This window comes from Oryza sativa, chromosome 6 (genome assembly GCF_034140825.1).
Source record: "Oryza sativa Japonica Group chromosome 6, ASM3414082v1".
NCBI classification, from domain to species: domain Eukaryota; kingdom Viridiplantae; phylum Streptophyta; class Magnoliopsida; order Poales; family Poaceae; genus Oryza; species Oryza sativa.
Genome location: NC_089040.1, coordinates 28,338,167 through 28,349,175, shown reverse-complemented (window position 1 = coordinate 28,349,175; position 11,009 = coordinate 28,338,167). Strand labels below are relative to the sequence as shown.

Here is an 11,009-nt window from a genome sequence, read left to right as displayed (position 1 = left end):
GTGAGAAAACTATAGCAATATCCATTGCAGACGTACTCGCGTATATTAGTAGTTGTGAGATAACGCTACAGCCGACTACAGGTAAGGGCTCCGTTGGAAGAATTTTTTTATATTTTTTTAGAATTTTTTACTTTTAAATTTTATTAATAAACCTCTCAAAAAAATATTTTTCAAATCTAAATCTTTTGTCCACGCCTTGCAGTGCTGGCTTGCCACGCTAGCCCCTTGCTACGCCACTATGGCTAGCCTGGCCAAACAACGCTGGCATGGCCAAAAGGTTCAGTTTTTGAAAATATTTTTTTGGAAATATATATTAATAAAATTTAAAAATAAAAGGTCTAAAAAATAAAAAAATTCATGTTGGAACGCATCATTCGAAGAACGTAATTAAGAATAGAAAAAAAATAGAGCATTTAGGCTTCTTATTTGATTTATATAGAAATTTCATAGGATTTAAATCCTATATGATTTTTTTCTATTTGGCCCTTTGATACAAAGAATTAAAGCTTTTCAGATCCTATGAAATTCCTATGGAATGGCTCATTGCATGTAGATTTAGGAGAAAACATAGCAAGAGCTTCAACTTCTTGAAAAATTTCCTTTGAGTTTATCTCTCTCATCTAATATAATTCCTGATTTTTCTTGTGGTCTAATCAAACAATTATTTTTATGTTTTTCTTGTGTTTTGCAATCCACTATTTTACATTTGCATTCCTGTTAGAATCATGTGTTTTTCCTATTCCTCCGTTTTTCTTAACCCTGCGATTCAAAGGGGCCTTTTATGTATGGACAAATCACGCAGAATTTCAAAATACATGAAGTTGTACTGGATATACTAGGGATTTAGTGTTCTTTTGAAACACAAATGTTGAAAAAACTTAGGGATATGCATTGAGCTTCTGAAAGGAAATCAAAACCATGAGGTTTGAGCTTATGTTTGAAATCCTTCAAAAAGTGGAGGAAAGAAAGGATTCCTATGAAAATTTTCTTGAAAGGAATCCTATGAAAATTTTCTAACCAAATCATTCAAACCATATGTCTCCCTAGCTAGGAAAATTTTCAATAGTATTTCAATCCTACAACTTTCCTTTAAAAACCCTTTGTTTCAAAAGAGCCTTTAATGGAGGGGAGGGGGGGGGGCAGAGAGAAGATGCGTTGGCCTCACCAAACACAGGATCATAAAAACGCATGAATGATCATAAAAACACAGAAATAGAAAAAAAAATACAGGTTTGGAGTACCCCTACCACTTCAAATCCTATGCAGGAAAACTGCATGAATCCGTTTAGATGGAGCGCAGGAAACACACAGGAATCAGTTCATAAGAGTGAAAGACACAAATGATATTTTTCCAATAGGTTGTACCTCATGTCAAAATTCCTATACTTTGAACCAATCCAAGGAATTTGGTAGGATTTTCGGATGGAAATTTCCTTTGATTCATAGGACCATGTATAAAAATTTTCCTTAGGATTGAGTTCCTTCAAATTTCTTACAAACCTGTCCCAAAGGAGCACTAAAATAAGATTTGAGCTCATATATAGTAAAAAAAATTTCCAATGGAAGTGATGCATATGATAACAGTCCATAGAAAATTGTCATGTTCATATCCTTTGTTCCAAAACACACTAGATATATATAGGAAAAAATCCTTCAAAATTCCTTTGTGGGCTCCTTTGGAACAATGTCCAACACTTTCAAAGGAATTTTAAAGAAAAATCCGAAGATATTTTTTGAGGAAATGATGAACACTGTCCAACAAATTGTTTAAAATCAACCACTGCCGTGTGCAAAAAATAAAAATAAAAATGCATAGAATAACAGATCAGAGCTGAGACAAACCAAAACCGGCGTTGCGCTACCCAGACAACAACAACAACATGTCAACAACTGCTACTCTACTCCATATCCAATCCTTTCCCCTCTCAAATTTAATTACGCAAGAACACACAGTCCATCGATATCCATCATCCATTTATATAACTGTTGCTTTGCTTAGATTGCGATTCTCAAATTTAATCATGAATTCTCATATATGCATACCTTTAGCTTTGGCATGGCTAGCCTCACATGAATTAATCCCTTGGCATCTCGAGTACAAGCTAGTACCACAGTTTCACTATCATTTGATCGCAGCTGCCGCTTCACAGCTGCCTCACTCCACTCCACTTCACCCTTGAAAATTTTCAGCTCACGCAGCTGCAGCTGACGACGCCGCGCGCCGACGACGACGACCATGATGAACCCTCGCCGGCTGCCGCCTCTGCCGTCGTCGACGTCGTCCGCCTCGGCAGCGGACGACATGGACCCGCGCGTGTGGCGCCGGCTGCCGCAGCCGCTGGTGGACCGCATCCTGGCGTGCCTCCCGACGCCGTCGTTCCTCCGCCTCCGCGCCGCCTGCCGCCGCTTCTACCACCTCCTCTTCTCCTCCCCGTTCCTCCACTCCCACCTCCTCCTCTCCCCTCACCTCCCCTTCTTCGCCTTCGTCGTCCCCGCCGCCGGCCACCTCCTCCTCCTCGACCCCACCGCCACCGCCTCCTGGTCCCGCCTCCCGCTCCCGCTCCCGCCCGTCGCCGGCGGCCCCGCCGCGTTCTCGCCCGCGGCCGCGTCCGCCGGCCTGCTCGCGTTCCTGTCCGACGCGTCGGGGCACAAGACGCTGCTGCTCGCCAACCCGATCACCCGCCTCCTCGCCGCGCTCCCCATCTCCCCGACCCCGCGCCTCTCCCCCACCGTCGGCCTCGCCGCCGGCCCGACCTCCATCATCGCCGTCGTGGCCGGGGACGACCTCGTGTCCCCCTTCGCCGTCAAGAACATCTCCGCCGACACGTTCGTCGCCGACGCCGCCTCCGTCCCGCCCTCCGGCTTCTGGGCTCCCAGCTCCCTGCTCCCTCGCCTCTCCTCCCTCGATCCCCGCGCCGGCATGGCCTTCGCCTCCGGCAGGTAAGCGCGCCGCGCCATTGATGACGCATGGGTAAATACTCTTGCACAGATTTGCTGATCTTGCCTTGGTTGTTGTTCTTAGGTTCTACTGCATGAGCTCGTCGCCGTTTGCGGTTCTGGTGTTCGACGTGGCGGAGAACGTATGGAGCAAGGTGCAGCCGCCGATGAGGCGGTTCCTGAGGTCGCCGGCGCTGGTGGAGCTCGGCGGCGGGAGGGAGGGAGCGGCGAGGGTGGCGCTGGTGTCGGCCGTCGAGAAGAGCCGTCTCAGCGTGCCCCGCAGCGTGCGCCTGTGGACGCTGCGCGGCGGCGGCGGCGGCGGCGGCGGTGGCGCGTGGACGGAGGTGGCGCGGATGCCGCCGGAGGTGCACGCGCAGTTCGCCGCGGCGGAGGGCGGGCGCGGGTTCGAGTGCGCGGCGCACGGCGACTACGTCGTGCTCGCGCCGCGCGGGCCCGTGGCGCAGGCGCCCACGAGCGCGCTCGTGTTCGACTCCCGCCGCGACGAGTGGCGGTGGGCGCCGCCGTGCCCGTACGTCGTCGTCGCGCACCACGGCGGCGCCGGCGCGGCGGGTTTCCGGGTGTTCGCGTACGAGCCCCGGCTGGCGACGCCGGCCATTGGCCTCCTCGACGCCACGGCGCCCGTCGCCTTGCATGGCATGCATGATGGTTAGGAGCATACTATGTGCTTTTTTGTGCATGCTGCCTGCATCAACTAATCAATTTGTTATGGCCTAGGGCATGCATACACATGTTCATGAGCAAGCTAGGTTTGTGGTGTATTAAAGTTGTTTCAGCAATGGGGATCATATGTTAATTTCTTATGAGCAATTAAGTGTGTTATATGATAGGTTAGGTATGAGAATTAGCATGATTCTAGCTAGTAGTATGTGCAAGTTAGTAGTATGTACTAGGTAGCTTAATTAATTAATTAGGTTGTATTTGTCATCTGAGTTGGTAGTGTGCTAGATTGACAGTGGTCTGAACTCTGAAGTGGTTTCATCTCTGTTAATTCAGAAAACACTAATAATTCAGAAAACCTACTGAAGGGTTTCTACTCAACAACTACTACTACTTTGATCTTGCCATGAGATCTGTTGAAGAATATTCATGCATGTGATTTTCTGAAGAGTGTTGATTTAGATGGTTTATCATGATCACATGAAGCCTACAACAGTATGTGATCATTTGAGTATGATCTTCTGGCCAGCATGACTTTGTCTGTTGAATCCACCTCAGATCGGTATATAGTTTCTCAGTTTGGATATGCATTTCTTCCATATATTTGCTTAATATTCACACATACTTATGTGTGTAGTTGCATCTTTCTTGTGAGTGAAATTAGTACGACCTCTATTAAATAAAGCTAGATACTCTGAAAAAGTAAGATGCCCAAACTTAGTTTATGTAGCGCCCTTGGTCGATCAAATTTTATGGCCAATCTTTTTTTTTTCTTTTGCAAGCTTACTCTAGCTAGAATTGTACTCCTAACATAGACATTGTATATATGTAAACATAGTTTTCCCGATCGATCGAGTTGTTGATTCAGTATATCATGCATCTCTGGGGAAGCAGTAACAAGCACCAGAGATATGGTGGTTCAGATCTTTAGCCACCCCCAACCAGGTTCTAATCACATCCATTTAATTTTAAAAATCATGTGTAAGTAATATACTGCTAGTATATATAGTATGTTCTAAAGATCTCAATAGGATTGTAGAAATCCCAAAGGAACTAAACTGCAAAACATGCTACGCACTGATTATTACAGTCATTTGGAACACACTACGAAGTGATCATGCATGCATGCATGAAACTGATGAAAGTAACTTGTGTATATTTCAGCAGACTCTGAATAAAAGAGCATATGTGTTTCAGAACCATGAAATTGTACGTCTTCTGTTTTTCTGTTGCAAAGTATGACTTCACTAGCTTGTAGAGTATACTCCATCGCACTAACTATCAAATTGCATTTTGACATATAACCATCCAGTAGCAAATATCTTCTGTACTATATATCTTCAGATACTGGACGCACTAGTGAATAAATTTTCGGAGAATATATCTAACATACGTACCATCTGGTCCTACGTTGCTCTATTCTGGGACGGAGGGAGTAGCTTATCTAACATGCATCCTGAATCAGCTAGGTTTGATAGATTTTGTTCGCTACTACTTCCGTTTTAAAATGTAGCTATTTATAATATTCACTTATACTAAAATAAAGCTATTTCTTCACTTACTTCATCTTTTCAACTAATCATAACCGTTCTTCATTTATTTTTTAACTATTTTTTTCTCTAATTAATCACAACATTTTTCCAATCATTTTCATATTCTAGTAGGTAGGAAGTACTAGTATATATATATAGAATCATACCGAGGAAATTATGTTAACTAACAAATGTTAATTATAAAATGTGATCAAAGAGAAGATGGATATATCTGATGTTGTTGTTGCTTGCACAGTAGAACTATGTTTGGTAATGTACAGTGGAATGGAGGAATCTCTTATGGGGAATGCACATGAGTTAAGTACTGTAGGATGAACAGCAAGCTAGGGCAGGGGTATGAGTATACTCCTATATGCAATGCAGGTAGTACTGCTGCTGCTGCTACTGATCTTGACCGGATCGGCCGGCCGGCCGGCCGGTCGGAGGGCCTCTGCCATGGCCACAGGAAGCTCTGCTCATCTGCATGCTGGGCTGGCTGCAACAATCGCAGCTGGAATCCTATCATTTCTTTGGCTTTGGCCAAGAAATCAATGGAGCAGTAGTACAGCCTCACCAGCAGGCTACACAACCTTAGACCCCGGGCCCTATATAGTAGACCTCGAATATTAATTAACATGGGTACTGTATTAGTAGTACTTTAATTATACTTTAATTAGAGATTGGATTTTAATTTGCTGATACGGACTATACTTAATTAATCTGTTACTACTTCATTTTACATGTTGGGAGAAAAGGATTTCTAACCATTCCAACCGGTCACTCCGTTTTGCAAACAAACATATCCATAAGTGGCCAGTTAGCCACTTATCCATATTTCTAACCATCCCAAACAAACGCAGACTAAGATGTAAAATACTCCACAATTGATCCTTAATCTTGTCAGTTAAGTTTATAAACTTTCATGACTCTTTTGAAATGACGTAGAAAGTTTACAAGATTTTTATAAGAAATAGTTCGTTTCATGTAAAATTCCTTGATTCCAAATTAAACCTTAATTTGCATATACAGTACAGTGCTTAAACTCTGACTACCTCAATTCTCAAAAGGACGGTGATTTGGACATCCACGTAAGCTTCAATATAATGCATATGCTTTATAATTACTTTCTTAAAGTATTTATAAAACATATTAAAAATATAACTCTAGGAATAGTTTTGCACAGAAAATCTACTAATTAATATCATTTACACATTTTAAATCATAATATTTTTATCTACTAGTGATTTAAGATTTTAAGATTTGACTACACACATTTTGGGAATTCTCTTAAGATCTAGAACCAATGTTGTTGTAAAGCATCGATATACACGTCAATAGTTTGGATATAAGGGTGTGTTTAGTTCACGTCAAAATTAAAAATTTGATTGAAATTGGAACGATGTGATGAAAAAGTTAGAAGTTTGTGTGTGTAGAAAAATTTTGATGTGATGAAAAAGTTAAAAGTTTGAAGAAAAGGTTGGGAACTAAACCAGGCCTTTATGATGGCATGAAGACATTATACTATTTGTTAACTACGTTATATTGAATTCTACATCACCAGGATATTAATTATGGGCACTCCTTTCCCATCCAACATCCAGTATTTATATGTTCTAGGTATGCACGATCCTCAACAAACTAGACCTCGACTTGTCGTACTCACACCAATATTACTATTAGTAACATGTAGTTATAATGTTTGTCTAGAAAAAATGTCCAATGCTGCTTATATCCTACTATTACAATTCTAAATTTTACTTTGCACTTTAACTGTAGAACAAAGTTATTAAAACTTGACCAAACAGCCTATCAGAGATCTCCAAATTAAATCACCTCTGGTCGCCAAGTAGCAGTTAGCATGCCATTTATACTACATATGGTGAATTATGTGACTTGGAGAAAACATATAATATTTTTAATAAGAAATTATGAGCGTGTTGGAAATTAAACATGAGTATCTTAGGGTTGAGATCACACACCCCCTTCTACTAAACTATCAGGTGCATCTCAAAAACGTATAGTACTATGATTGTAAGAGAAAATATTGAAATCGTACAAGGTATAGCCTTATGATCTTTTTTTCTCTAAAATATCTATAGGGATAGTCCATTTCATATATGAATTTCAAAGAAAATGATATAATTAATTGCGGATTATTGTACTCCAGTCTCCTCGATCTCTCGTGGACGTTGGCAACCTGGCACAACCACCACCCCTCGTTTACTGACGTTTTTGTGTTGTTTTCAACAAGAAGATAATTATTGGATGTTTGACTACACTTTTTCATAAGAGAAACAAATAAACAATGTCCGGTGTCTCTAGCTTCATGTTAATTTCTAAGTCATTCATACGTTTCACAATGTAAGTCATTCTAGCATTTCCCACATTCATATTGATGTTAATTAATCTAATAGATTAATTAACATCAATATGAATGTGGGAAATGCTAGAATGACTTACATATCTATTTAGATTTATTAACATCAATATGAATGTGGAAAATGCTAGAATAACTTATATTGTGAAACGGAGGGAGTACTTGGTATAGCTTGGTAAGATGAAAACACATACCTATACAAATAGTATAAATCAGGGAGTTGAAAAATTATTGTTTTTATGTGTCATTGACATTTAGCAGACCATTCATGCATTAACTACCTTTTGCGATGAGTACATTGTAAAATCTTCACACCGGTATTTTCTTAATTTCTCTAACAAATTAAACGATGAAATGGCCATGTGAAAATATGAAGTATTCCATATTTATGTGCAAACAAGTTTGCAATGATGTATCAGCCAGTTGTCTCTGCTTGAGTGGAACCAAAGCAACGAAAAAGGACCCATCCCATACGTGCAACTTTAATCAAATTTCCTCTTTTCTTTTTATTTATTTATTTCTTCTTCTTCTTCTTCTTCTTTTTTGAATTTCTCATTGACCAAGCAAGCACATGTGCCAAAACTGCACCTGGAGAAAAGATCAAGAATCCGAACAAAATGCGCCGAAAACAACAGTGAAAAGAAATAAACATTTGCAGCATAACCAATTTTCTGAAGAACCAAGTAACCAATATTCTTATGCACCTTAGCCTGCATAGCGAAATCTGGCTAGCATCTAGCATGCAGCTGGAAAATTCTTCCTGCTTCCCCTTTGCCTGCTCACCTGAGACTTGTTAACCATTTGTTGCAAGCTCTTTTAAACTTGTATCTTTTTACTCAAATATTATACATATTACCTCTGTCCTAACATCTAAAATATTAGTGATTGATCCCATATAGTTACATAGGAAAAATTCGTTATATTTTTTTAAAAAATATATTCAAACAATATGATAATATTGTGTCTTTCATCATCTGTTTGTTGGGTGCAACCAAAATTTAAATTTTGAAACTTAATGCTAGTGGCTGAATTTGGCGCTTTCTTTTCCATTCACACATAGTTTTTTCCCTAGCCTTGACTAGTACAGATACAAAATTTTTACCTATAAATATTTTTTTCCTTTGTTCATTGACATAAGGTGTAACCAGCCTTAAATAATAAGGCTTCAAATAATTAGTTAGTGCGCGCAAATGTGTAATTCAATTTATTGCTAGTACAACGAATCTGGATAGGTGCAAGATAATGTAAGGTATGGTAATGTCATACCATAACATAAATTCGTTTATTTTAGAATAGAGGACTCTCTCCGTTCCAAAATAAATCAACTTCTGAAATTCAAATTTTTGTCCCAAAATAAATCAACATCTACCTTCTTATCTACTCTCGGTTCGCAAATCAAAAAATTTTATTCCTTCAATACCCCTTATCTATCTACCCACCAATACTAATTTACTAATAATAAGGGTTATTTGGTCATTTATCCTCTCCTTTAATTTTGCATTGGGATGCTAAGATTTGTCTTTTTTGGGACAGAGGGTGTAGTCCATAGAAGGATTAGAATCCTTCTCCTTATATTCCTTTGCAACACTATATCAATGTCTCACTCTCCCCGTACTCCAATGTCTTACAAGCATCAGTTTGGTAGCCTCGCGGCCGTAGTAAATTTAATATACATATATAGGATCATCTGACTAGATGAAATTCATTGTGCCGCTAATGGTGATCATCATCAAGCGCTACATCCTCCTAGCTCTCATCCTCTCCATTCAATGTGGTAATTATGCATCAAGAATTCAATCTAGCTACAAAATGCATACTAATATATACATGTATGATTTGATTTTGTACTTGCTCATATATATGTATGATTTCGTCTAATTTGGTCCAATTAATCTAGTTAATTACCTTGTTTAATTATCTTTTGTGTGCATTGTAGGTGGAGCAAATGGCACCTCAAGAGAGTACTCACCGTTGCCACCGTTCAAAGACGTGGTGGGCCCATCAACTCCGGTCGCCGCCGACGACGTTCCGCCGCCGCCGTACTGCGTGTACCCTCCTCCTCCTACCAAGCCGGCTCTTCCGGCCCCGCTGCCGCCGACGCCGGCGAGCCCCGGCGACTCGCCGCCATCGATCGCGCCAGCTGGAAACCCACCGACGCCGGCGCAGGCCGGTGCGCCGCCGCCATCGATCGCGCCGGGAACGGGAAGCCCGCCGCCAGCAACGACGACGCCGCCGGCGCCGGGGGCGAGGGAGGCGGGGGTGTGGTGCGTGGCGAACCCGACGGTGGCGAGCGCGGTGGCGCAGACGGCGATGGACTACGCGTGCGCGTCGGGCGCGGACTGCGACATGGTGGCGGCGCCTGGGGCGCCGTGCTTCCTGCCGGACACGCTCATGGCGCACGCCTCCTACGCCTTCAACAGCTACTGGCAGCGCACCAAGGTCGCCGGCGGCACGTGCGACTTCGCCGGCGCCGCCATGCTCATCACCAAGGATCCCAGTAAGTACGCAGCCATGTCGATCGTTTGCATTATTGGGCCAAGGCCTTCTTCTGCTCATTAGGCCCAAGGACGGCCCATTCCCATTTTACTTGTTTATTTACTTCCCCCTCCATTTCATGTTATAAAACATTTTTCCTATTCAAACATATTTAGGTTCGACCATGTTTATAACAACAAATAATTTCATAAATATAATATTGAATATATTTTGATAATAAATTTGTTTGGGGTTGGAAATGCCGCTATATTTTTCTATAAAGTTGGTCAAATTTTTAAAAAAAAAGTTGATAAAAAAAATTCAAATATGAAAAGGAAGGAATGGTAGTTCTGAAAATTTTCTCCTTTTCTGCATGAATTTTATTGATGAATTTTAATGGGTTTTGATTATTGTCACATTGTTTTGTTTCATTAATTTGTGTAGGTTATGATGGGTGCCGGTATGTGTACATGTGATGTGGTACGGATCTCTTCGGGAAATGAAGATGTTTTGCAAGGCTTTTGGGCAATCGAATCCATGGGTCTCCTGCACAAGTATATTTACCGAAGTAAATATCTCATTTTTGAATGGTCGGACAGTCCACAGTATCAGAGTCAAAAGCATACCACTTTGTATGGTGTATTCTCTGACGTCCACATTCACAGGCTAGTTGTTCTATTAAAAATGTACAAATAGATGTGCTAGACTATTATTAACTGTGTCACCATTGATCCGGTTGCAGTAGTACAAAAAAACAGCGTATTAAAAAACAGTGTGTTATATCATAAGAAACTTATGGGCTTAAAAAATTGCAAATCTTCCACGGAAAGAAAGTAACTGAATTTATTAAAAAGACAGGGGCTTAAAAAATTCTAAGCAAACGGTAAAATTCGGAAGCATCATTAATCATAAAAATAGAAGAAATTCCTACTTTTAATAAAGAAAGTACTATATTATTACTTCTGTGTCCGTCCGAGCACACATGTGCAGCTCACAGCTCAAGAACAACA

At 41.2% G+C, this 11,009-nt stretch overlaps 2 protein-coding genes across 2 annotated transcripts; both read left to right on the top strand.

Annotated features, from left to right (window-relative positions):
• Window positions 1-2,074: 2,074 nt before the first annotated feature.
• Window positions 2,075-3,663, top strand: LOC107277138 (protein ABERRANT PANICLE ORGANIZATION 1). Its single transcript, XM_015786929.2, has 2 exons — window positions 2,075-2,940; window positions 3,023-3,663. The coding sequence occupies exons 1-2, from the start codon at window positions 2,237-2,239 to the stop codon at window positions 3,606-3,608; spliced, it is 1,290 nt and encodes a 429-aa protein (XP_015642415.2). The 5' UTR covers window positions 2,075-2,236; the 3' UTR covers window positions 3,609-3,663.
• Window positions 3,664-9,160: 5,497 nt separating this feature from the next.
• Window positions 9,161-10,711, top strand: LOC107281313 (major pollen allergen Ole e 10). Its single transcript, XM_015786928.3, has 3 exons — window positions 9,161-9,298; window positions 9,461-10,021; window positions 10,444-10,711. The coding sequence occupies exons 1-3, from the start codon at window positions 9,220-9,222 to the stop codon at window positions 10,473-10,475; spliced, it is 672 nt and encodes a 223-aa protein (XP_015642414.2). The 5' UTR covers window positions 9,161-9,219; the 3' UTR covers window positions 10,476-10,711.
• The last annotated feature ends 298 nt before the right edge of the window (window positions 10,712-11,009 follow it).

Bases quoted from the DNA above. Each gene is read 5' to 3' on its own strand.
- LOC107277138 (XM_015786929.2), top strand. From the start codon at position 2,237: ATGATGAACCCTCGCCGGCTGCCGCCTCTGCCGTCGTCGACGTCGTCC. The intron at 2,941-3,022 runs GTAAGCGCGCCG...TGTTGTTCTTAG, and splicing joins ATGGCCTTCGCCTCCGGCAG to GTTCTACTGCATGAGCTCGT.
- LOC107281313 (XM_015786928.3), top strand. From the start codon at position 9,220: ATGAAATTCATTGTGCCGCTAATGGTGATCATCATCAAGCGCTACATC. The intron at 9,299-9,460 runs GTAATTATGCAT...TGTGCATTGTAG, and splicing joins CATCCTCTCCATTCAATGTG to GTGGAGCAAATGGCACCTCA. The intron at 10,022-10,443 runs GTAAGTACGCAG...TAATTTGTGTAG, and splicing joins GCTCATCACCAAGGATCCCA to GTTATGATGGGTGCCGGTAT.